The 27,729-nt window shown below is 38.8% G+C and overlaps 1 protein-coding gene across 5 annotated transcripts in view; it reads left to right on the top strand.

Moving 5' to 3' along the window:
* GSK3B (glycogen synthase kinase 3 beta) overlaps positions 1–27,729 on the top strand; it is a 220,797-nt gene that overhangs the window by 186,743 nt on the left and 6,325 nt on the right. For 3 of the 5 annotated variants that reach the window (XM_061399627.1, XM_061399550.1, XM_061399795.1), the window contains one exon: positions 11,767–11,865. In XM_061399627.1, the coding sequence (XP_061255611.1) occupies positions 11,767–11,865 (99 nt within the window). The other 2 variants (XM_061399876.1, XM_061399711.1) reach the window with 2 other exon arrangements.

The raw sequence follows: 27,729 nt of genomic DNA, 5'->3' as shown, positions 1-27,729 counted from the left end.
TTAAGTAAACAACTTGGTAGAAACTCAAATGCAAACACATGATGCATCTTGTGATATTTATGATGGATGTATTTTGGAGAATAATTCTCCTTAAATTGAGACATATTTTAATCCATACTCTTCAATGTGTGTGTGCACCTGTTTGTGTTCATTGAAACTGAGATACTGCTTAAACCTTGTATTTGATCAGATTTTAAAAATCAAGATTGTTTTGCTGTTCACATACATCATTTCTGAAGTAATTACATTTGATTCTTTAGTCACTCGCTAATGCTGCTAAGTCACTTCAGTCGTGTCCGACTCTGTGCAACCCCATAGACGGCAGCCCACCAGGCTCCCCAGTCTCTGGGATTCTCCAGGCAAGAACACCGGAGTGGGCTGCCATTTCCTTCTCCAATGCAGGAAAGTGAAAAGTGAAAGTGAAGTCGCTCAGTCGAGTCCAACTCTTAGCAACCCCATGGACTGCAGCCCACCAGGCTCCTCCGTCCATGGGGTTTTCCAGGCAAGAGTACTGGAGTGGGGTGCCATTGCCTTCTCTGAGTCACTCGCTAATAATTTTCCATTATTACTAAAGAAAATAAAGTTTAAAACAACTAAGTTATTTTATGAATTTCTAAGCTTTTTTTAAAACTGAGATAAAATTCATGTAGCATAAGATAAACCATTTTACAGTAAACAATCCAGTAGTGTTTAATACATTCACAGTGTTATACAGCTATCGGCTCTCTCAGTTTTGACAACATTTTCATTGCTCCTGAAGAAAACTCCGTACCCACTAAGCATTCAGTCTCCACTGTCTCCTTTTTTGACCTTTGGCAGCCACCAGTCTGCTTTCTGTCTCTATGGATTTACCTCTTCCAGATATTTCATATAATGGAACCACATAATATGTGACCTTTGTGTCTGGCTTCTTTCAGTTAGCATGTTTTCAGGGCTCATCCATGTTGTAGCATGTATCAGTATTTCATTCCTTTTTATGGTGGAATAATATTTCATTATGGGCTTCCCGGGTGGCTCAGTGGTAAAGAACCCACTTGCCAATGCAGGAGACATAGGTTTGATCCCTGGGTCGGGACGATCCTCTTGAGAAGGAGATGGCAACCCACTCCAGTATTCTTGCTGGGAGAAATCCCATGGACAGGAGCCTAGCGGGCTACAATCCATGTGGTTGCAAAAGAGTCAGACACAGCTTAGTGACTAAGCAACAACAAATATAATTTTCATTATATTATGTCTTAATCAGTTCAGGCAACTTAACACCCATGAACTGGGTGACTAAACAACAGACATTTATTTCTCACAGTTCTGGAGGCTGGAAACATCAAGGTCAAGATGCTGACAAATTCAGTGTTTGATGAGGGCTGCTTCCTGGTTTGCAGACAGCTACTTTTCTTGCTTATATGGTGGAAAGAGATCACCTCTTTTGTGTCTCTTCTTACTAATCCTATTTATGACCTAATTTCCTCCCAAAGGTTCCACCTCCAAATACCGTCACATTGGGGATTTAGGGCTTCAGCATATGAAGTTTAGGGGGACACAGACATTCAGTCCATAGCATAGGAATATGCCACATTTTGGTTATCCATTCATCTGTTGATTGACATTTGGTTTGTCACTGCCTTCCAACTATTGTGAATAGTTCTGCTATGACTGTTGTGTACAAGTATGAATTCATTTGAATACGCGTTTCCAGTTGGGGGATATTGCATCACTGACTCGATGGACGTGAGTCTGAGTGAACTCCGGGAGTTGGTGATGGACAGGGAGGCCTGGCGTGCTGTGATTCATGGGATCGCAAAGAGTTGGACATGACTGAGCGACTGAACTGACTGACTGACTGAATCATATGGTAATTCTCTATTTAATTTCTTGAGAAACTGCCAAACCATTTTGCATAATGACTTGCACATTTTACATTCCTACTAGCAATGTTACAAGGGTTCCCATTTATCTACATACTCACAAATACTTGTAACTTTAAAGCACATACTAATTAATAACAATTAATAGATGATCAGAATAAGAGGTTAAAGAAAGAGAACTAACTTTCCAGTTAGTTGTATAGCTAGAGAGAATAGAGGGATGGTGGGTGTCATCAGTGAGTATCCTGCTGTAGGTAGAATAAAACCCATCTTTATCCTCAGCAAATTTTCAGTGAAGTCTGTACTACTTTCCCCAGATGAACTAAAGGTAGTCCCTGATCTACATATACTAGTTGCTCAATGTTTGAGCAGTTGATACCCACTTTAAATATACACAGTATTTATTAACTCATTCAGCCAGTACTTAATGGGCATTTCTAATTTTCCTTTTTCTTGTTGGAACTGTTGTTTTAATTAGTAAAGCAAACCTACCATATGAACAGAACTACAAAGATCAAACACTTGAGTAAAATATAGTAAGTTGGTAGTGGTTTGGTCACTAAGTCATGTCCAACTCTTGTGAGTTCGTGGACTGTAGCCTGCCAGGCTCCTCTGTCCATGGAATTCTCCAGGCAAGAATACTGGAGTGGGTTGCCGTTTCCTTCTCCAGGGGATCTTCGTGACCCAGGAATCGAACCCAGGTCTGCATTACAGGCAGATTCTTCACCAACTGAGCTACAAGGGAAGCCCCAAAATATAGTCAAGCTTATAGCTAACTACAATTTGATGTTTGTTACTGTGCCATAAGTAAATAGCCATAAGCAGTAATTAATATTACTTTCATATAATCAAACAAGTGTTTCTATAATCAACTAGAGGGAGAAGAGAGGTGAACAGATACTGGACAAAAAAACTTGGAGATCTTTCTGACCTTCTGGATCTATAACTCGTAAACTATTACACCTCTCTTTTTTCTAGAACTAGGGCTTCAGTGTACTAGGATCTCCTGACTGACAGTGTTATCTACTTCTAGGACTTGAGGCCAGCACAGACCTTCAGCATACCGTAAAGTAACCATTCTCTTACTTTCCCTCAGTCATTGGATCTCAAAGGCTGGACATGACTGAGTCAGACCTTAGGAAGCAAATAGAATCAGGAAATCCCAACAGAAATCAATTTTCTTTACCAATTCTTTACTATTCCAAGGCTGAAATATATAGGGAGATAGGTGATTTTGTGTGTTTAAAGATGAGTTTCCAACTAATCCCACCACAGACATCCTCAATTCAAATTTTCTATCCAGTTTTTATGAGATTTTTACCCAGTAGAGCATTGTCTCCCTGCTCCCCCCAAGGTCATGTCATAGGATGGGTGTTGGGCAGATATAAGTAAAGATTATCAACTACATTAGTGTGACTTAGTTTGAAGAATCTACCACTCTACCAATTAGCTGGATTATCTGAGGGGATGGTAGATTCGTAGTGCTGGGTTAGCAGTTAACTCTTCTACCCTCTTAATCTTAAACACAAGCTGTAATCTCGGTCTGTCCTGCACATTTTCTACAGCCTTGGCAGCCTGAGAGTCATTTCTACCGTGAGGCTACTTGATAGTGTCAGTGGGCATCTTTTAAAACCTCTCTTAGCTCAAGCTAGTAACATCGTGTACTTCCTTATTGCGCCGCCATTAAAAGCAGCATTAGTGCACCTTGTCAAAAAAAAAAAAATGGTAGATTTGTGGGGATGCAGGAGGAATAGTGGCTTATTGGTTAGGACATAAGAAGGGGCAGCTGCTTAAATGCAAGTTAAAACAGGATATTTTGAATATCTAGAAAGCAACATGAAACTCAGGCAGGCTGCAGATGTCTTTGAATACAGGAATAGGAGTGTCCAGACATGAGGAAAGCAATGATGAGATAGCAGACGGGTTCCAGAACAAGTAAAAAAGGGACAGTAAAGGAAGAGTGACAGAAAACAGAAGGAAATGGGGAAAGGATCAAAGAAAGATTTCTTAGATGAGTGTAGGATTGTGTTAAAGGAAGTGATGAAAGCAGGGGACTGAGGAATGTTAGAGGTGGCAACATAAGCAAGTGTTACAGAGGCCAGCTTACCAGAGTGATGCACTTCCTTCATTTGAAAGCAGTAGATTACTTGCTTATAAAATCTATTGTAACTCGTTATTGATAATGATTTGGAGGCTCCATATCTTTAAGGCAATGATTTTTAAATCAGTTTTTCTGTTATGAAATAGAGATACTCAGAAATACCATCAGCCCACCTGCTTATCAGCTTTTCTATATCCTGGGTATTTTCTTCTAGCTTACCTTATCCTTTGCTGCTAAGTCACTTCAGTCGTGTCCGACTCTGTGAGACCCCATAGACAGCAGCCCACCAGGTTCTGCCGTCCCTGGGATTCTCCAGGCAAGAACACTGGAGTAGGTTGCCATTTCCTTCTCCAATGAAGGAAAGTGAAAAGTGAAAGTGAAGTCACTCAGTTGTGTCCGACTCTTCGAGACCCCGTGGACTGCAGCCTACCAGGCTCCCCCGTCCATGGGATTTTCCAGGCAAGAGTACTGGAGTGGGGTGCCATTGCCTTCTCCGACCTTATCCTCAGCCACATCTAAAGTGGATATAGTATTTCAACCACCTTGAGATTGTAAAATGTCTTCTGATATTCTTACCTTGAGTTAGGGGCTTTTGGGGGTTAGATTCATTATAATTTATAAAAGCAAGAATAAGTCTACATAAGATAGGGGCTCTTGATTTATATTAATATGTAGGATATGAATCAAATGGGACTACCTTGGTGGTCCAGTGGTAGAGAATCCACATGCCAATGCAGGAGACATGGGTTCGATTCCTGGGACAGGAAGATCCCCTGGAGAAGGAAATGGCAATCCACTCCAGTAATTCTTGCCTGGAAAATCCCATGGACAGAGGAGCCTGGCCGACTATAGTCCATTGGGTCACAGATGCGTTGACCACTTAGACTTAGACTAAACTTAACTTAGACTAAACAACAACAAATAAATCAAATCCTAAACAGAAACTCATGCACCGCTCTAACTTACAATGCCCCTCCTTTTTAAACAATTTTTTTCATTTTTAAAAAAATATTTATTTTTAATTTTTTGGTTGTGCTGGATCATCATCGCTGCACACAGGCTTTTCTCTAGTTACGGCAAGCAGGGGCTACTCTTCACTGCAGTGTGCAGGCTTCTTTTGTGGTGACTTCTTTTGTTGTGGGGCGTGGGCTCAGTAGTTGAATCTCATAGGCTCAGTAATTGTAGCACAAAGGCTTAGTTGCTACACGACATGTAGGATCTTCCCGGACCAGGAATTGAACCTGTGTTGCCTGCACTGGCACATTGGCAGATGGATTCTTATTCACTGCACCACCGGGGAAGTCCCTTTGTAAAAGTAAATAAACTATAGACTTTTAATGTGACTCTCCCTGTTTCTCTGTTGTGTTCTTTTGGATGAAAAATATCTATAAAAGATCTTTATAAATGGACTTCAGAAATAAGTGGATATTCTGTTACAGAAGAGATTGAGCTGTTTATACTTATCAGAGGAATTGGTGTCAGAATTATTCTTTGATACTTTATAGCTAAAGAAGTGGAGAAGGCAGTGGCACCCCACTCCAGTACTCTTGCCTGGAAAATCCCATGGACGGAGGAGCCTGGTAAGGCTGCAGTCCATGGGGTCGCTAAGAGTCCGACAGGACTGATCAACTTCACTTTCACTTTTCACTTTCATGCATTGGAGATGGAAATGGCAACCCACTCCAGTGTTCTTGCCTGGAGAATCCCAGGGACAGGGGAGCCTGGTGGGCTGCCGTCTATGTGGTCACACAGAGTCGGACACGACTGAAGTGACTTAGCAGCAGCTAAAGAAGAGAAGAGTAAAATTTAGAGTAAGAGTCAATTTAGAAGAGTAAAATTTCTAGGTAAGCTATACTCTTCTAGGTTATTGAAAACTAAACCAAGGAAATACACTGCAGGGAATGCTTAGGAAATTCATGAGTGCTGCTAAAGGTGGGCAAGTTAGTTTAGTTCAGGTAGCCAGAGTATTACTGATGCATAATGTTGACTGTACTCAGAATTTTAGGATCTAAATTATCAAACTATTTGCAAGAATTGTTTTCTCTTTCCCAGAGGTTTGAGTGGTTCTGCTGCCTTAACTGTACTACTAGAGACAATGTGGAATGGTATAGGAACAGACGGTGAAAGACTAATATCTTGACTTAAAGTTCTGTGTGTAGTTTGGACAGATACACTTCCAGGAAGACCAGAATATTAGTGGTATGTGGTTTATAGCCAAGGCAATAAAGATGCAATAATAAAAAGATGCAGTATTGTGTATAGAGTAAGTCAGACCTAAAGTCTCCTTCATAGTCTCTCTCTAACTAGGTGCAGACCTTGGCCATGCACTATTTCTGAGTTTCCTGATTTAACAAAAATGAGGTAGTTGGATTAAAGGATATTTAAGTACATTCCAGAATTCTGATTATAAAAATGAATTGACTCCAGAAAGACAAAGGAAAAAATGAGAAATAAAGCTAAAAACACAGAGCTTGAAAGCATGTGATATTTAAAATCATGGTATAAATGGATACAAAAAAAAATGACTCCTATAGAATTCAACATATTAGCAGTACCTGTTATTATTAAATGCTCAAAAAGGTTATTTTTAGTTGGATAAAACAACTTACAGTAATGCTACATTTATTACATTTCATCAAGAATGGAGTTCTGCTACTCTTTCAATTTGTCCCACCTTCTCCTTCCCCCACTGTGCCCACGGGTCCATTCTCTAGAGAGAAGCATTGACATATATACATGACCATGTGTGAAAGAGCTAGTGGGAAGCTGCTTTGTAACACAGGGAGCTCAACTCGATGCTCTGGGACAACCTAGAGGGGTGGGATGTGAAGGAGGAGGCTCAGGAGGGAAGGGATCTATATATACATGGCTTCTTTACATTGTTGTACAGCAGAAACCAACACAGCCTTGTAAAGCAATTATCCTCTAATTAAATAGAAAAAAAAAAAGAATGGAGTTCTGAGTATAACATTTTCAGGTTACTAAAGCTTATTCTTTTCAATCACCAGGACTTTAAAAATACTAACATTTTGCTAGATAACTTCTAAGTGTATCATTACTATAAATTTAGTACAAAATATATTCACACATTTTTGGATGACTAGTATAAATTGTGACCCTCCCTCTTGGGCAGTTCCAAGGCAAAGTAGTCATGGGATTATACAGCTATCATGTAGTCCGCTCATGAAACATTGCCAGTATTATCAAGCAGCAGGAGCAGGCTTTGCAGTTTGTTGACTATTTGTCTGATCTTCTGTTTAGTTTAGTGTTTACTTTTCTGAGTGAGTGTGGAGTATGTCGTCAACGACAGAAACCTAAGAGATTTCCTGGGCACTTTGAAATTGTTAGGAGAGAAGTAGTTGTGATGGAGTTACTTGTTCATCTAAACAGTATATATTCAAATAAGCAACAGTAGAATTCAGTATGTGTAAGATCAAAGTGTACCATCCTACATTTGAATTACCCCTCAGAAAAGTACACAAATAAAATGTGCATGCCATTGTTAAATCATTTAAAGCTTTTTGTGAATAGGAAGAAAAATAGCAGTTTTGACTATATAGACAACCACTGGCCATTTTCATTTATACTTAAGAGACCTCATACACACATGAAGACCTCAAATTCTTTGTAGAAGAAAAAGAAAATGTGCCTATCTTAGTGACTCTTTCTGGGGGTTTGCAGGTTGAGCCCTTTCAAAGTTAACAAAGAAAGAAGGTGCCCTTCTACCTTATGCCTGGTATTTTATTATTACCATAAGATTAGGTTTAGTTACTAAAGGGTTGATTTCTTCCTTCTGGTTTCTACATTGATTACTGTTCTCAAATTTATCCTCAGTTTTCATTCAACACAGTTTGAACATATATATATATACCTCTTCCTACACCTACTCCTACCCCTCACCCCAAAAAATTTAAAAATAAAAAACGTGCCCTTATCAATAAATTTGGGAATCTTACATTTAGATGAAGAGAAACTTTAAGGAAAACTTCAGGTTTTGCCAGCAACTAGATTTAGGTTTTGTTGTTTTTAACATTTAAAAAGATTGCTTAACTTAATGGTGGTCTTTTCATGGGAATTTTTCTTCTACAGTTTTTAATATAAACTGTGCAGCAAATTTTAGTTAAATGAGTTTGGTTATCTTTTTGGTCAGTTGATACTTATCTTGGTTGGCTTATTGATAGCTATCTCTAAATTCATTTTGTTCTTGCTCAAATTGTGCATTGTGTTTTGATGGTGGACCGTATAATGATTAATTCACCATCAAAGCATTCATAATGTGTACTGATAAACTATGTGATTTTTTTAATGAGTAGTTTTATGACATCTTTAATTGGTTGAAGAAATCCTTATCATACATTAAGTTTTCTAAAACCTTCTGGAACCTGTTTCCATTTTGTTTTGATCCCTGTCTCTGGGATAACACAGTCTCATTCTTCCCACCTCTTCTCCATGGCTAGCCCCACTGTAATATTATGGGCTTCCTTGTTTCCTATATTATCTAGAGAAAAAGAAGATTGTTTTTCTGAAGCCTTGCACATGTATGTGTGTACACATACACACATGTATACACCCTTACCCAGAATTAGATACAAAACCACCATGGCCCTCAATTGGATGTGCATATACACAAGAATAGGTGATTTGGTAAATAAGTGAGTGAATGGGAGAAAGTGGGCAGTATGTGACCACAAACCACTTATATTCAATTTATTTTAAAGATGATCTCAACTGTAGCTCTTAAAATATCCAGTCATCTTTTCCTTTTTTGCATTTACTTTTTTTCAAATGTTTTGCTTGAGTGGAGGGACATACATATGCCTCTGGCTGATTCATATTGATATATGGCAGAAAGCAACACAATATTGTAACGCGACTATCCTCCAATTAAAAGTAAATAAATACTTTTACAAAAGGAAGAAAATAGCCTCACAGCATCTGTGCCCCAAAGTCAAAAACAGGACTATAATTAAAAGGCTGTGTATGCTTTTTAAAAATATTTAAATGAAGATAATATGGTTTCTTATTTTAAAAAATGTTTCTGTTTGTTACTTGGCTGTGCTGTGTCTTAGTTGTGGCACACAGGATTTTCGGTCTTCTTTGCGACACGTGGAATCTTTACTTGCGGCATGTGAAGTCTTAGTTGTGGCATGTGGGATCTAATTCCCTGATGACCAGGGATAAACCTGTGCCCCCTGCATTGGGAGCATGAAGTCTTAGCAACTGGACCACCAGGGAAGTCCCTGGATTTTCTTTTAGATGTTGGGTACCTGGTCATAGAGATCTCTTAATTTAAAAGTGCACCTGTCTTGAATTGATTCTTTCTTGCCAGCTTATTTGTACAATTGTCGTTCCATTTTTCTATTTCTGTTGAATAGACAGAGACAGCTATCTTTTTATCTGTCTATCCGGGACCTAACATGCTCAGTATTGTTAGTTGGATGAGGGTGTGGGTGGGTATATGGATGAGTGGATTTTAAAGAAGCTATTTTAGAAAATTTTAGTCTTAATTGGGATGGTAAGTCTGACTGTCTTTTAGATTACTGAAGAATAATTACCAAATCTTACATTAATTTCTGTTCCTAGAACTGTAAAGTCATCAGCCTCGACAATTATCAGGGATTCTCCTGTTCTTGTAGGTGTGAGATTGCATTGAAATTGGACTGATTTAAGTAAAACTACATAGCTTCTTTCTGTATCTCAGTGAGAACTGAAATAGCTACTATAGGTGATTATGAGAAAACAGCATTTCTTCAAACCTGATCATTAAGGCAGTGGTTTTCCAACTCAGGGAAGGTTATTATTTGATGAGATGACCTAAGTCTTCTCTTTGAAGGGGAAAAGATAATGAATAGTCTTCTCTCAATTTCGAGCTTTTCCTGCCATTCATTTTCTGTATATCTTGACATCAGCATGTTGCTTCTTTTTACCAGAATCTGAGTATCAGATTTAGTACAAAATTTAGATATTTAGGCACCAAGTTGAATAAGTCAATATTTCCAGAGACTTTGTACCAGAACATATTTAAAGTTCTGCATTAAAATAATATTTCCCTTGTTAGGTGCTGGTGGGAGAGATGAATGGTGACTAATTGCTTAAAGGTTTTCCTGTAGGGTGATGAAAATTTTTTTGAAACTAGGTAGAGGTGATGGTTGTACAACATTGTGAATGTACTGAATGCCACAAAACTCAGTTCAGTTCAGTCACTCAGTCGTGTCCGACTCTTTGCAACCCCATGAACCGCAGCACGCCAGGACTCCCTGTCCATCACCAACTCCCGGAGTCCACCCAGACCCATGTCCATTGAGTCGGTGATGCCATCCAACCATCTCATCCTCTGTCGTCCCCTTTTCCTCCTGCCCTCAATCTTTCCCAGCATCAGGGTCTTTTCCAGTGAGTCAGCTTTTCGCATCAGGTGGCCAAAGTATTGGAGTTTCAGTTTCAACATCAGTCCTTCCAATGAACATCCAGAACTGATCTCCTTTAGGATGGACTCTTCCTTCCTTTTGATCTTCCCTTTGTTCAGTCATGTCTGACTCTTTGCGACCCCGTGGACAGTAGCCTACCAGGCTCCACCGTCCATGGGATTTTCCAGGCAAGAATACTGGAGTGGGCTGCCATTTCCTTCTCCAGGGGATCTTCCCAACCCAGGGATCGAACCCGGGTCTCCTGCATTGCAGACAAATGCTTTACCGTCTGAGCCACCAGGGAAGCCCTAGGATGGACTGGTTGGCCACAAAATTATATACTTTAAAATGATTAATTCTATATTATATGAATTTTGCTTTAAAGAAAACACTTTCCTAACATTTTTTAGTTCATGTTGTAAATATTACTTGTAGTTCAAGGATAACACCTTCCTGTAACTAGTATGGTTGTATAATTATTCCTATAAATTATTAGAATAATAGGTAGAATTGTTTATAACAGCACTTACTAGAGTAGAAATGAGCACTCACTAGTTAAATGCCAGAACAAACCAGGGTTATCCCAGGCAGACTGGAAGAACAGTCATATTACCTGAAATTAACACCAGATGCTTTTATGTACAAGCTCACCACCACGTCTCAGTAACTGTTTACATTATTAGATCAAATATCATCTTAAAATTATTTCTCAAGACTCATATACAGCTCTTGATTCTTTAAAGAAAGCCAGTTTGTATACAGTTGACAGAGACTTCCACAAGCGGATAAAAGCCTACTTTAAACTTTTAAGAAGTAACAGTCTTACTAAGTTAAAAAGCAAAATAGGATTCAGTAGACATTTTTGTTTTCAGTAAAAGCAATGAGAATTAACATGTTTCTTAAATCCTGTTTCCACTACTGTTTAGATAAATCGTACCTGCCATCAAGTAAGTTGGTCTGTGCATGCCAACGTACAGACTGTAGTTATATTTTCTTTTCTGTGACCCTATCACTGTCAACCCCTGCAGTCAAATATTGTCAGAGTAGCAAGGGGAAACCTAGTATATATAAGTTAATGAATGATGGAAATATATCTTATTAATACGCTTATCCTCAAACATTTGTCCGGTACCTTTTCCCAGCCTATCTTTAGTTCTCAAAGACCCTCGAATTTTTTAGCAGATAGTGCTTTTGTTATCTATCACAACGTATTGGTAGCCTTTCTCTATAGGTCAATTACTAGCTCATGATTTAGTTTCTGATGTAGGTTTATCAAGTCTGTTTTTTTCTGTTAAACCAGTGTTGTAATGCCATGTCTTCTGTTTAGTGATACCAATAAAATAGTTTAACAACAGAGTTAAGAATGGACTCTAACACATGTATCTTACCTTTTCTCTAGAACTGTCAAGTAATCCACCTCTAGCTACCATCCTTATTCCTCCTCATGCTCGGATTCAAGCAGCTGCTTCAACTCCTTCAAATACCACAGCAGCCTCAGGTGAGAACGCAGAAGTCTCTTCTAAAAACACATGATTTGGTTTTTGTCTCCATTTTATATCATTTGTTGAATGTGAATGTTTAGTACCTTCCAGCTATCAAAAACATAGCATAGCCAAATGATTAAATGTGAATCAAGTGTTGCTTTAATTTCCAAAAAGCATGAAAGGACCCCCATAAATGCTTTATATGTAAGGTATAAATATCTTATTATTTAAGTGATGTCACTTTATTTTAAAAGTCATACTTTCTGTATAATTTCTTGATTAATATATTAAGTGAGATGCTTATAGCAGAAAATGGCCTTCAGAAACGTAATCTTATTGAAGATAATTCACTTTAATTCCATTGCCCTGAATGTAATTATATTAATATACTGGAGAGGCAAATGTTCAAGAAGTTGAATGTAGATTGGTATAATTTAATCATTTAAAGGGCTGAAACTGCAATGCAAATTCATTTAGCTAAGACTTAGATCAGAATATGACTAAATCTTGTCTACCCCCTGTCCCCAAAAAATACCCCAATGATCTCCCAGGTTAGAGCTCAGGTATACTGCTGGTCCTGGAGCTGGTTCATGTTGAGACCTAATTTAATTAGAATTACTCGCATTTCAGTATTCTGAAAATACTCAACCCTTGAGTGAACTGAAGGTCCTCCAAAGGATAGCTAAAATGAAGTTAAAAATAGGTAGCACAATTGGATTCACCCCATAGCATCCAACATGCAGATGTCAGGAGCTGACTACACTTTTACTTAATCATCTGTTGCATTGAACCTAGTTGGATCAGATTAATGTTTGCTCTAGGGCATTTATGCTCCAGGAAATAAAACCTTGCATTACTACTTCCTAGGGATTCCCTGGTGGCTCAGACGGTAAAGCATCTACCAGCAATGCGGGAGACCCAGGTTCAATCCCTGGGTTAGGAAGATCCCCTGGAGAAGGAAATGGCAACCCACTCCAGTACTCTTGCCTAGAAAATTCCATGGATGAAGGAGTCTGGTGGGCTACAGTTCATGGGGTCGCAAAGAGTCGGACATGACTGAGCGACTTCACTTTTACTAGTTCTTAGCATTCAACAGTGAGGTCAAAATCTACCTCCTGTTGTCTGACAGAGTTGTTTGTTCCTTTCCAGTCTTAATCTTTTGAATGTTGCTAATAAAGATTGACAACATTTCATTCTAATCTGTGGCCTATCTTCATTCCAGAAAAAGTCTAGGAAAAAAAGGTCTCTTTTCTAGTTCTAGTTTCATCAGCACATGATACCTTGAGAAAGTCATTTGAACTTCATTAGTTTTAGTAATGTCCTGTTCATTTTCTCAGTCTATAAAATGAGTAGCAATGCTCTCCTCAAGTAATATGGTACAAATCAAATATATACTGAAATGTGCTTTTAAGTTTTTAAATGAAAAAATAGAATTTTTTTATTTTGCTTTTAACTATGACCTGTATTTAGAAGGAAGACAGAATTGCTTCAATGAGCTATTAATTAACTTAAATCACTGGCCTAGGTTAGATTGTGTTGATTCTTTAAAACATTGAATAGGCTCTAATCCCAAACTAGCACATTTACTTGTTGAGCTAGTTTATAGGAATTGTTTTAGACTATGAATACAATAAGAATTATGATTGGTAAGTTTTGGGTAATTTTAAATGATTTTCTTAATGTGAAATACTAGTTAATGATTACAACTAAGATTTGGGGCAAATTGTCTGCCTGGTAAAGAGCCTAGTATAACCTGATTTTGATGTTGCTTTGATACAAGTTACAGCAGTCATCAAAAAATAATTTTACTGCTGTATATACATTTTTATAGCTGTTGAAATCAGATTTCAACATAAATATGGAAAGTGGCATTGGGCTTTGATCCTGACAGTTTACTTTAAAGTTGAAGTAGATCAGGATATGAGGAATTTTATAGGAATAGTAGACTAAAAGCAGAGCCAAAATTAATTTAAAGAAATGCATGCCTTGTGTATCTTAATTCCAGGAAGGATTTCAGATATTTCACTAAGCTTCCTAGTGGCTAAATAAAAAAGTGATACCTGTTTAAAATTTCCCATATATTTCATTAGATAAAAAGCACACTGGTAGCTCAGGAGAAGCACAGTATTTCTGACCCTGCTGTTTGAGAAGTAGTTCTCCTTTAGGGCTGCAAATTTGGTACTATAAGCTAGTAGTAAAGAATCCACCTGCCAATGCAGGAGACGAAAGAGGTATAAGTTTGATCCCTGGGTCAGGAAGGTCCCCTGGAAGAGGAAATGGCAACCCACTCCAGTATTCTTGCCTGGAAATTTCCATGGCTAGAACAGCTTGGTGGGCTATAGTTCACGGAGTCTCAGAGAATTGGACACGACTGAGCATGTGCACACACAAGAGAGAGTAAATGAAACTCTTGTCACCATTTCAAAAATGTAATGATGACTCCATTTGGAAACTTTTTTAAATGCCCCTCAGTATGAGCTAAAGGCACAACACTACAATATGGTTAAAGCAAAACAGTTTTATTTGGGGCCAAAGTTATGGGAGCCAAGTAATGTCACCTAACTTATCTTAGGAAATGTTCATCTAGATGAAGGGATTGACTGAATAGCCTTAATGGCCCAGATTTAAGTAAATACATATGTATGTGCATGTATACATATTTTAAATAAGTATTTGGTAGTATAAGTTACATTCTTTAGTAAGATCTTAAAATATACATGTTGTTTGCTGTCTCTCTTAGCATCAATTTCTTTATCCATACAATAGGAATAGTAAATACCCACCACATAGAGTTATGAGAAGTACGATATAAAGTGTACAAACTGCTTCACACTTTGCCTGGTCACATGGTGGTGGGCCTTCAGTGAAAGGAAACTGCTACACCATTTTATTGTTATTGCCAAGTAAGGACAGATTCATGAATGTTAAAAACCAGCCATATGAAAGACAGGGTTGACATCCATCCTTTTATAACAAAAGAATATATGACTCTCTTCACCTGAATAAATGGACATCCCATCTCCACCCAAGCAGGGAGGAAGTGAATGCCTGCCAACATGACAAAGCATTTCCAGATCTGCTCCAAGGTATGAAGAAGTAAAATATTAAACTCCAAGCCTCTGACCTTGAAAATCTGAACCTGGAAGTTTTTCTAATTTAGAATTTTCAAAATTAGAATTTCTAATCACCCACCCTAGCTACAGCACCACAATAATTCACGTTTGGGTGAATGAATTGCAATATATACCTCTAACTAAATAAGAGTAGTTAGATCTATCCAGTGCTGTCCACATGCAAATATACATTTAGTCAGTTACCAACATGGTACATACACTGCTGGGGTTGCAAGAGTCAGACTTCGTGAGTAAACAACAAGTTGTATAATAACAAAAAGGAGAGCCAATATGACCTGAGTGGCCAGCAGTAGGAAAATGATTCAGTACATTATGAAATCTCCATTTTTATGTAACTATAAAAGACAGTTATTAATAAACTTAGATTTGTGGAAGTATCTTAAATTATGTGGAGAAAATTTTAAAATCCTACGTACCATGTTGGTAACTGGACTTAAATGTGTATTTGCATGTGGATAGGACTAGATAGAAATATACAAATATTAAAACAGTTGTGGTTAATCAGTGGATTATGGAGGTTGTTTTTTTTCTCAAAAACTTTCATTGTTTAAATCATTTTTAAAACACGTCGGTTCCTGGGGGCATTATATCTGACCATGGCTCTGACTGACAGGAGAAACTTCTGAAAAGTGTACACACTGTTCTCAGACCATAAAGTATAATTTCCTATTTCATTGTTTGTATCTATCTGATTTTTCTCCACACCCCCAACAGATCCTCCCATTCATTCCATTTGGGAGACCATTCATCTGTACCCTGTAGAGTAGTAAATCTTCAGGAATTATAGTTTTACTGATCATATATGAATTACTTTAGAGATCATCTGATCCAGTGCCAGATGAATTAAGTGTAAGATGTAGTTGGGAATTTCAGCTAAAGCAATTTTCTCTCTGTTTCGTATTAGTCCTCTGGTTAAGGTTTCTTCCAGTGCAATGGTTCTGCTATTAAAAGAAATTTGAAAACCACTGACTTCATTTCACCCTCCTTATTATCTACTGAAAGCTAGTGTCCCATACTTGTATATATTCAGAAACTAGAATATTCTGTAGCACATTCGATCTTTATATCACTTTGTTAGAAATTTATTCCCTTATACATATCTCTTCCACTCAATGATCCTACTCTGGGGTTATAGAAAACCAACCCAATTCTTATTTGCAAAAGTCCTTCAGATTTTAATAATGGCTATGGCCAGCATCTTCTCCATACTAATGAGAATTTTAAATCCTAATCCTGAATATGTTCTAAAATATCAGAATGTTAGTTTTTCTATATAGTTATTTGTCATCTGCACATTTTATAAACATAACAATTTTTGGCCTGTCTCTAAGCAACTAATAAAATATATCAAAGAGGACAAGGTAGAGCCTACTAGATTTTTTTTTTGCCTTTACCAAGGTTAGTGATAAAATAAGTTAAATGGGACTAGACGAGGCTTACTAGGGATTATTCTTCTAATGCTCCGTAAATAACTCTAAATTATCCTTCTTGTTGTTTGCTTAACTAGAGACCAACCGTAAAATATTCATTTATATAATGTTATGAAAATTAGTAAAAATACTTTGCTTTTGTCAGGAAAACTTTCAGATTTTTTCCATCAAGAAAGAAACTATGTCGAAGATGGAAATGAAAAAATTTTGTTGAAGGCTTAAAGGGAGTTTCTAGTGCTTAAATATTTGTAAATTGAATTTCTGTAATTTGTTTTAGAATGTGTTTTTAAACTATAGATTCTGGGTTTAAAGACATTTAAAATGTATAGATTTCCCTCACCTTCCTTGGGCTGCATTTTGTTTATTAGGATTTTTGTTATATCCTTTCCAGGTTGAAAACCCTTCTAACAGAAAAGGGAATCATGATAAGAGTTGGACAAGGTCTGTCTTCTCTGTCTTTTTACCTGGTCAAGGGGCTTAACTTTTCTTGGTCTTGCTTTGAAAACCTTTTGCTGTTAACCTCATTTAAACTGAATTTGGCTTGTTCTGACAGGTTCACATTTTTATTTTTCTATTCTTCCTGGGATGTGTGCCCTACTTTTTAAATTATGAGCTCATCAAGAAAAACCCTTTTATTTGGGTTCTTTGGTCCTTTTACTTTGCAGAGAGTATATGCAGTTATTTGGTTGGTCAGAATTTTGATTTTTATAATTTTCTATTTCCTGTCAGGTATTAGCCCCTTTTGAAGATTCTAACTACAAAATCATACTTATTTGTTCCCTGAACTTTTTGAAATGCATTTTGCTAAAGTCATGGTTCAGATTTAGCCAGGGCTAGTGGTCCCTTTTTCAATTACAGTTATTTTTACCACAGAATTCCTGTCACCTTGTCACCTTCTCCATCACCAGCCAGTTTTTTCCTAGCTGGACAGAATTAAACCCAGAATAATTTCTCCCATTGTTTGTCTCCACTGAATTTGACAAATAAAATGTTACATTAAGTCAGTGTATTGAATACTTACTTTTCTAAAGTGACAGTCCCCTCCCTTCATCCCCTCCCAAGTGTCGCTGGCCTGTGGCACTTTTATAGTGTGCACTGGGAAAGCTGCATCCTGTCTAGTTGTAGAACCCACAGTGCATGCCCTCAGGTGCGGTCTTCGTAACTCTTCCTGTCTATTTTCACTTTATCTTAATCGGAATGTAAGGATTTTTCTCTATTAAAAACATAGTATCTAGTTATGTATGGGAAAAAAACATAATATCTAGTTATTTTAGAAAATAAGACTCTCCATATTCTCAATTCCAAAGAAAATCAAAGGTAACACTATATTGTATATGTTAGTCTAGTTATGAGTGGACAGAGAGACTGGCTTTTTTTTTTTAATGGGCTTATGGTATATGGAGGAAGGTGATACATGACTTTATAGTATTCAGCTAGTATTCTAAGCCTATACCATAATTTATTTAACTAATTCCTTATTGGACATTTGAGTTGTGCCCCAGTTTTTGGAGGAATTCCTGAGTCAAAAGGTGTAAGGAAGTTTAAAATTTTTAATATATACTATCAAACTGTTGTCTAAAAAGCTTGTCCCATTTTATACTGGTCATGCACATATTTTTTCATTTCTCCATTACTTCAGCACTAGCCGGCCCAGAGTGGTGGGGGCAGGGTGGGGGAGGTGGGAGGACAGAGTGTACATGAGCACATCTGTGTTTTGTGTTTTTATGTATTACCAACTTAGTAGATGAAGAAGGTGGGGTATCTTTGTTAGGGACAGTTCTATGCCCATTTCCTCCTGTTGGCTCTGTGTTTGAAGTTTTGAAGTATAGACTTCCATCCATATGTCACTGACACCAATGAGACTGTATCTGAGACTGTGTCTACCCTCTGTTAGGATTTCAAGTTCACTTACTGAGTTTGCATATAGATACCTAGAGTCATACCATCTTGGTATTTTTTCACCACAGCAGTACTAAGTATCACTTCTAGGAAACTGCTTATTTTAATTTAAAACATGTTGTTTCCTATTAAGTCAAAAATTTTACCTGGCTTTTTCCTCCTTCCTCCAAAAGTATTGTAAAAGCTTCTTGAATGAGTTGGTGAATATCTTATCAGACATTCTTCTGGGTATTCTTGCAGTGTTCCTCAGTTCCTTACTTGAAGTCACCTGTTTATATTCATATGCCTTTTCTTATTCTTTGTTCCTCAACTAAGTTTTTTAACTTAAAAGATAGAAAACACATCCTTTGTCTCCATGGCTTTCAGTTTTTTACCTTGAACAACCAAGCCTCTTAATTAAAATGTGTTCTGCCTCTGCACACACAGCAGTTAAGATCTCTCTGCTGCCAGCTGACCAAGTATAATCAGTACTGTTGATAAGCCCTCCAGGTTAGCTGCTGAATTGATTGCCTCATTGGTTCCTGAATTTTGGTCCTGTTTTTTAAATGACTGAATCCACCATGGTATCTCGTGCCACACCTTTTCCTTTTGACAAGAGAGGTGCTGGTATTTTGCTGAGAAGCGCTCCCTCATTATGATACACACAAAATTATCAAAATAATGGTAGACATTATAAAGAGAAAAAAACAAAAGTCAAATCCTTTTCCTTACTGCTGATAGTTTGATTTCATTAGTGTACAGTATGCTTTTGAACTGTGGTGTTGGAGAAGACTCTTGAGAGTCCCTTGGACTGCAAGGAGATCCAGCCGGTCCATTCTGAAGGAGATCAGCCCTGGGATTTCTTTGGAAGGAATGATGCTAAAGCTGAAACTCCAGTACTTTGGCCACCTCATGCGAAGAGTTGACTCATTGGAAAAGACTCTGATGCTGGGAGGGACTGGGGGCAAGAGGAGAAGGAGACGACAGAGGATGAGATGGCTGGATAGCATCACCGACTCGATGGACGTGAGTCTGAGTGAACTCCAGGAGTTGGTGATGGACATGGAGGCCTTGCATGCTGCGATTCATGGGGTCTCAAAGAGTCGGACATGACTGAGCGACTGAACTGAACTGAGTATGATTTTAGTTTAAATGTAACATTGGGATATACCTTTCTTTGTGAGTAACAGTGTTGCTTGTTCATGTGTCAGTTAATAACACTAATGTGAGACCTAGTTTTAAGTAGAGGCATTTCCACTTGGAACAGGCTTGAATGGGAACATCTCAGATTAGTACCTTATCAGTTCAGTCGCTCAGTCGTATCCGACTCTTTGCTTCCCCATGAATTGTAGCACGCCAGGCCTCTCTGTCCATCACCAACTCCCGGAGTTCACTCAAACTCAGGTCCATCGAGTTGGTGATGCCATCCAGTCATCTCATCCTCTGTCGTCCCCTTCTCCTCCTGCCCCCAATCCCTCCCAGAATCAGAGTCTTTTCCAATGAGTCAGCTCTTCGCATGAGGTGGCCAAAGTACTGGAGTTTCAGCTTCAGCATCATACCTTCCAAAGAACACCCAGGGCTGATCTCCTTCAGAATGGACTGGCTGGATCTCCTTGCAGTCCAAGGGACTCTCAAAGGTCTTCTCCAACACCACAGTTCAAAACCATCAGTTCTTCGGCCCTCAGCTTTCTTCACAGTCCAACTCTCACATCCATACATGACTATTGGAAAAACTGTAGCCTCGACTAGACAGACCTTTGTTGACAAAGTAATGTCTGCTTTTTAATATGCTATCTAGGTTGGGCATAACTTTCCTTCCAAGGATAAGTGTGTTTTAACTTCATGGCTGCAATCACCATCTTCAGTGATTTTGGATCCCCAAAAAATAAAGTCTGACACTGTTTCCACTGTTTCCCCATCTATTTGCCATGAAGTGGTGGGACCAGATGCCATGATTTTCGTTTTCTGAATGTTGAGCTTTAAACCAACTTTTTCAGTCTCCTCTTTCACTTTCATCAAGAGGCTTAGGACTTTAGGGTGTAAACAGTACACACAACATAGCCCAAGGCTCCAAAACTTTATCTTTTAGAGGAGTTGAGCTGTCATGAGACAGTTCTAAATTATAAAACTAGGATGGCTCATGAATAGAAATGCACAAAATGGGCTTAGGAGAGCATAATAAAGAAACTAAGTAAAGTATACTTAAAATTCCCAAGTATATTTTACACATAAAGCACAAAAAAGGATTTGATATATCTGAAATATGCTTTCACTGATATGCCAATAATGATTTTATAACTTTTGAGAACCTGAAAACATGTTTAGAGTAAATAAGGAACTATGTTTTATTTTTATTTAATTTCAGTTAAATTTAAATAACCAAATGTAGCTCGCAGTCATCCTATTTGAGAGTACAGATAGAACATTTCCATTATTGCTGTTGGGCCAGACAGTTAACACTTGTATCAGTTAGGTTTAACTTTTATAGACCTATAGTTCTGGAATACTGAACCTTTGGAACCCCAGCTCCCTTGTTTATTCTCTGTCCTTTTCCACCTGACCTGTTCCCTTATTTTCTGCTTTTCTATTTAAACCTTTTGGCCCCAGTTTATAAATTTGGGACCTTCCCTTCACTCTCCTTCCCCTCCCCATTTTACACATTTGATCAGACACATTTGGAGGGATAATGGACAGGACTTGGTGATGCATTGGCAGGGGTGTAAGAGTAAAGGATCACAGTGAGAACTTTTGGTTTGCCACCTAAGCAACCAGATGGTGCAGTTTCCTCAGTATTGAGACAGCTACCCATCTAATCAATTTGTCATTTTTACCTCTAAGGTCATACAGAATAAAATGGGTCTCGATACATGTACAAACTCCCTTTGCCATACCCAGTACCAGAGCCATAGAACCATAGACTCTTCTCAGGATTAGGGGTAAAACAAATGAACAACTGGTGCAATCTTCATGTCTTAAACAGCTTATTAGGAGCATACCGAATTTTGTAGAGGTACTTGCTCAGTAGTGCTCTCATTGGCTTGTGAAAATGTATGCATTAGTTATCTACTGCCGTGTATCAAGATACCCCCAAATTTAGCAGCTTAACAGTAAACATTTATTACCTCACACAGCTTTTGTGCAGCCTAGCTGTGAAATTCTGGGTGAGGGTTTCTCATGAGGTTGTAGCCAAAATGTCGACCAGGACTGCAGGCATCTGAAGGATTGTTGCCTGGGGTTGGAAGCTTTACTTCCAGGATGGCTCATTCCTGTGGGGAGTGAATCTGTACTGGCATTTGCAGAAGGCCCAGCCCGTCATTGTGTGAACCTCTCTGTAGCACTATACAAGTGTCTCATGTTGTGGCAGCTGGCTTCCCCTAGACCAAGTGATCCAAGGAGGAGAAGGTGGAGGCCACAGTGTCTTTTATGTCCAGACTTTTGGAAGTCACACACCATTATTTCTGTGATATCCTGTGTGTTACATAGGCTGGCTCTACTTATTAGAGGAAGGGATTACATGAGTAAATGGCAACCCACTCCAGTGTTCTTGCCTGGAGAATCCCAGGGACGGGGAAGCCTGGTGGGCTGCCGTCTATGGGGTCTCACAGAGTCGGACACGACTGAAGCGACTTAGCAGCAGCATAGACATCAAGAGGTGCATGCCTCATTGAGGCCATCTTGGAGGGTGGCTACCACAGTGTAAAAAGAATGATCTTACCCCTTCTTCCCCCAAAGCTGACTTTCTCTCCTTTCTCCCTCAAATCCATCCTTGGTTTGTTGGTTTATGGTGTATCAGAGGGCTGGTCGTGAGCATTGGTTTCTAGGAATGTTGGAAATCAGTAAATAATCTTCCCTAGAGGCTCAGACAGTAAAGTGTCTGCCTACAATGTGGGAGATCCAGGTTTGATCCCTGGGTCGGAAAGATTCCCTGGAGAAGGAAATGGCAACCCACTCCAGTACTCTTGCCCGGAAAAATCCCATGGACAGAGAAGCCTAGTAGGCAACAGTCCATGGTGTCGCAAAGAGTCAGACACAGCTGAGTGACTTCACTTCTAGTTGTTTACAAAACACCTTTATCTCTGTGTATCCTAATCAAACTATTTGAAAATTAGATAATAAAATAACCATACTGGTAATTTTTATTATTATAAATTCATGGATCTCTTTTAATGTAATAACCCTTTGGTTAATAGAAGTAGACTCTCTAAATCATATTTGATTATGTAGGGGTTAGGTCTGAATAAAAGCCCTCTCTTCTCCCTTTGATAGGAAGTCTTTTCTGCTTGTCTCCTACAGCCCTTAGTGGTAATCATTCTGTTCCTCTGTTCCCTCTGTGCCCCGCTCTCCCAGTTTTTACCTCTGTAACCTTGGGCAAATTATCTCATTTCTTTGTGCATTCATTTTTCCCGTTTTCAAAGTGAGTGCAATAATTGTGCCTATTTCTTACAGTGTGGGCTGAATGACATGTTTGCAACATACTTGGTATGATATCTGGCACATTGGTAAGCACCCAGATGTCAGCAGCTGCTACCACTGATGCTGTGGTGATGGTGGTGGTTATTGCAGTCACATAAATTACACATTTGTGTATTTCTAGATGTCTCTTTTATCTTTCCATTTATTGGACAATTACTAAGCACTTCTTAGGCCTTATTACATAGATGGTGGTATATCACTATTTTACATATGGGGAAATCGTGGGCAGAGAGGTTAAATAACTTGTTCCATAATCACACAGCTATTAAGTTGTACAGTGGAGTTTCAAACTCAGTAAATATTTTGTGGAAAAAACATTTGTGAAATTGGATTTGACTTAAGATAAACAATCTTAGCCTTTTTTTAAATCATAATGCCAGATTGCATCACTTTTATCAGTACATATGTAAAGGGAAGGGAATGAAGAATCAAGATGAGCTTTGTTGCTTTTAAAGAGGAGTTGTTTAGACATAGAGAACAGACTTGCGGTTGCCATGGTGGAAGAGGGGAGGGGAGGGAAGGACTGGGAGTTTGGGATTAGCACATGTAAATTCTTTCATAGGACAGATAAACAAGAGGGTCCTCCTGCACAGCACAGGAAACTATATTCAGTATCCTGTGATTAAACATAGTAGAAAAGAATATTTTTAAAAAAGAATATTAAAAAATAGTTAATATTTAAAAGTTTGAGAAGAAAAGTTATAGAAATTTCAATAAATATCTAAGTCTGGTGACCGTTTATCAGAATTTTAAATTAATGAACATTTAAATTATAGAGGAGAAGGCAATGGCACCCCACTCCAGTACTCTTGCTTAGAAAATCCCATGGATGGAGGAGCCTGTTAGGCTGCAATCCATGGGGTCGCTAAGAGTCGGACACCACTGAGCGACTTCACTTTCACTTTTCACTTTCATGCATTGGAGAGGGAAATGGCAGCCCACTCCAGTGTTCTTGCCTGGAGAATCCCAGGGACAGGGGAGCCTGATGGGCTGCCATCTATGGGGTAGCACAGAGTCGGACCGACTGAAGTGACTTAGCATAGCATAGCATAGCATAAATTATAGAGGGTCCATGTTAATTCAGATTCAACTCTGTAAACAAATATACAGAATTGACAGTGGGGTCAAAATAAGCGTATACCAAGAAGAACTTTAAAAACATAGCTTTGCTAATTCAATAAACCAGCTACTGTTGAGTTTATGGAAGTTCACATCTTTTTGTTTGTTTTGCTTTTCTCCTCCCTGTGTTTGTTTTATATCCCTCTGAAAAATAGAGAACTCTATTCTTTTTCTCAGCAAAGACTTTTATAACCTGGTTTTAAGTAGAGCTCATTGCATTGGGCAAAGGTTTTGGGGTTATTTTTTGGTTTTGTTCTTGATTCAGTGCTGTGACTTTAGATATCAGGAATAATTTAGTCAAAGTAATTAGCTGTTAAAATTTTACTCATCAAGTGATTTGGAAATGATTCAAAGAAAAATAAGAGATCATTAAATTACAAACCTGAGGAATATGAATGTCTTTTAAATTTTTATCATTCAGAAGGTGATTTTATTTCTGATTATATGTCCACTTAAAAGGTTTGTGCTTTTTATTATAATCATGTCAGCAGGTCTTTGGATTTATCCAAGGAAGAGGAGACTAGTTTTGGGAATGTCATAAAGTCATAGGTAATAGCCAATGCAAGGTCATTGGCAGATTAGTAGCTAAATAGGATATTGCCGAAGAGTAATAATGGGCTGGCTGGAAATGTGGATGAGTCCTGGTGAGTGTTGGCCGATAGTTAATGACCAGCATGGCCAGGGATGTGACGATGCTGATATGTGTGCTGATAAATTCCTGATGACTGGTGGATCTCGAAGACCTGAGGAAGACCATAATATAACAGTTTCACCTGTCATCCTCACATGTTAAAAAAGAGAGAGAAGTTCTATTTGATGATAATCATGCATAGGTTCTGAGTGTCGTCCAGAGCATGAGAGATGCTGCAATGGCAGGGTTTGTGAGGAGCATTATATTCTGACATATGTTGGTGCCTTCCAGGCTTTCTCAGGAGTTTTTAACGCAGCCTGTGCCTAAATTATGAAAATGAACATTTTTCCTGCAGAAGCCTTATAGGAATCTGTGGCCTGAATAGGAATTGATGTTAGGTTATTGAGACACAGAATTTGAATGATCATTGAGAATAAAACTCCTGATAAACAGGGCATGTACAAGAAAAAATAGGAGTTATGAATAAAGTATTAGGTACAGTTACTAACTGGTTAATGTGAAAGACTGTTTACCTGCCTTTGGAACATAGGTTCTATGTTAAATATCATATATCCTCTCTTGCCACCTGTCCTTGATCCATACAGATAAATTAATGTGATGCCATGCCATGGGCAATGTGGACCTAATGGATGGACCCTCATGTCATAATGCCTGCACTTACTTGCATGAAAATAGAATTAGAAGCTGCATTGAAGGAAATAAAACAAATGAACACAACCATTCATATTAAGAGATAGAAACATTTCTTCCCCAAAGGTTGAATTAAGTATAAGGGCAGATTGTTTAAAGGAATAATCAGATATTTCGGAAGGAAGTATAGTTTTTAAAGAGTAGCCATCAAAATGATAAGCTGAGTATCTAATCCTTAAGAGTTCCAGTATTTTGGTCACCTGATGGGAACAGCTGGCTTACTGAAAAAGTCCCTATTGCTGGGAAAGATTAAGGGCAGGAGAAGAGAGTGTCAGAGGATGAGATGGCTAGATGGTATCACCGATGCAGTGGACATGAACTTGGGCAGACTTTAAGAGATGGTGAGGGACAGGGAGGCCTGGTGTGCTACAGTCCGTGGGGTCGCAGAGTCAGACACGACTGGGCGACTGAACAACAACAGGACTTCCTTAAGCTAGAATTGCTGTGTGTCCTTGGGGTCAGTTTCCTGTTCAGTTAAAAAATTCAAAGTAGAAAGAGTCAAGGACCAAGTGTTGCATTCAGCCATAAAATTTACTCATAGAATACAGGAGAGCTACAGTCTCCAGAGGGAGATAGAACTTCTGAGTCTGTTTTGTTGGTGTCACCAGCCTGGATGGCCAAGAGTGGTGGACTTCTAGGATGGTGGCTCTTGGAAGTTGCCCATCTCCGTCAGGCCACCTCTCTTCTTGATCAGGGCTTAGTGTGAAGTTTTTGAGAGGAAATTTGCCTAGCCATATATCGCAGTCATGTGTGTAAGACAGATGCAACTTGACTTAGCCACTGAAACAGCAGTATGTTGCCTACCCAAGATGGAGAGCCAATCTGCTGCTGCTGCTGCTAAGTCACTTCAGTCGTGTCCGACTCTTTGACTCCATAGACGGCAGCCCACCAGGCTCCCCCGTCCCTGGGATTCTCCAGGCAAGAACACTGGAGTGGGCTGCTATTTCCTTCTCCAGTGCATGAAAGTGAAAAGTGAAAGTGAAGTCACTCAGTCGTGTCCAACTCTTATCGACCCCATGGACTGCAGCCCACCAGGCTCCTCAGTCCATGGGATTTTCCAGGCAAGAGTACTGGAGTGGGGTGCCATTGCCTTCTCTGGGAGAGCCAATCTGGACACAGTTAAATACCTTTTTAAATGTTACTGGAGGCTATGAAATAATTGGAGAAGGAAATGGCAACCCACCAATCTGGACACAGTTAAATACCTTTTTAAGTGTTACTGGAGGCTATGAAATAATAGTGGACCTTAAAAAGTATGTGTGTTGGGGGGCAGGGGTGGATTAAAGTAAGTAGTAAAGATACATGTATTTCCAGAATATTAGGCAAAGTGAGCTCAAATGCTCTGACGTTTCACTCTGAGATGCTTTATTGAATTGAATAAGGGAATTGGTCCTTCAGTGGCTATTTTTTTTGCTGGTTGTATCTTCCATTTCTGTGAATAATGGAAAAGGACTATACTTAGAAAGCAAGCAGTTGAGTTTGATTTATGCTTAGTGCCTCTGCCTGTCAACACTGACCCATATTGCTTTCATTGCCTCCACTCATTCACCCACTTAAGCAGATGGCATATTATAACACCATTCAGAATTTCTAGCAAGTTTTCCAAGCTGTGCACTGTTCATTTATTTTCAGGTAAGCTGGATTCCAATTGAATATTCATCCTATGCTAATCCCAGCTATGGCAAGAGCTTTGATAGAAATGTTCTCTGGCATAAGTCTGTAGCTTATGCAGAGGCACCATCTTCCCTGCACTGAGACCCATCCAAGGCACATACTTAGATCTATGCAGGAAGAAATTCATATTTCATAGCATTGTTGTTGTTGTTCAGTCACTCAGTCATGTCCGACTCTGCGACCCCATGGACGGCAGCATGCCAAGCTTCCCTGTCCTTCACCATCTCCTGGAGCTATGTCCATCAAGTCAGTGATGGCATCTAACCATCTTCTCTGTCGTCCCCTTCTCCTCTTGCCTTCAATCGCTCCCAGCACAGGGTCTTTTCCAATGAGTCAACACTTCACTTCAGGTGGCCAAAGTATTGGAGCTTCAGCTTTAGCATCCATCCTTCTAGTGAATGTTCAGGACTGATTCCTTTAGGATGGACTGGTTTGTTCTCCTTGCAGTCCAAGAGACTCTCAAGAGTCTTCTCCAACACCACAGTTTAAAAGCATCAATTCTTCAATGCTCAGCCTTCTATATTTCAACTCTCACATCCATACATGACTATTGGAAAAACTATAACCCATAACTTTTACTGGACGTAACTTTGTTGGCAAAGTAACATCTCTGCTTTTTAATATGCTGTCGAGGTTTATCATTTTCTTCCAAGGAGCAAATGTCTTTTAACTTCACGGCTGCAGTCACCGTCCACAGTGATTTTGGAGCCCAAGAAAAGAAAGTCTGTCACTGTTTGCATTGTTTCCCCATCTATTTGCCATGGAGTGATGGGACTGGATACCATGATCTTAATTTTTTTGAATGTTGAGTTTTAAGCCAGCTTTTTC

Source organism: Bos javanicus, chromosome 1 (genome assembly GCF_032452875.1).
Source record: "Bos javanicus breed banteng chromosome 1, ARS-OSU_banteng_1.0, whole genome shotgun sequence".
Taxonomy (NCBI): domain Eukaryota; kingdom Metazoa; phylum Chordata; class Mammalia; order Artiodactyla; family Bovidae; genus Bos; species Bos javanicus.
The sequence above is the reverse complement of the archived record's forward strand: the minus strand, read 5'-3'. Positions and strand labels throughout refer to the sequence as shown.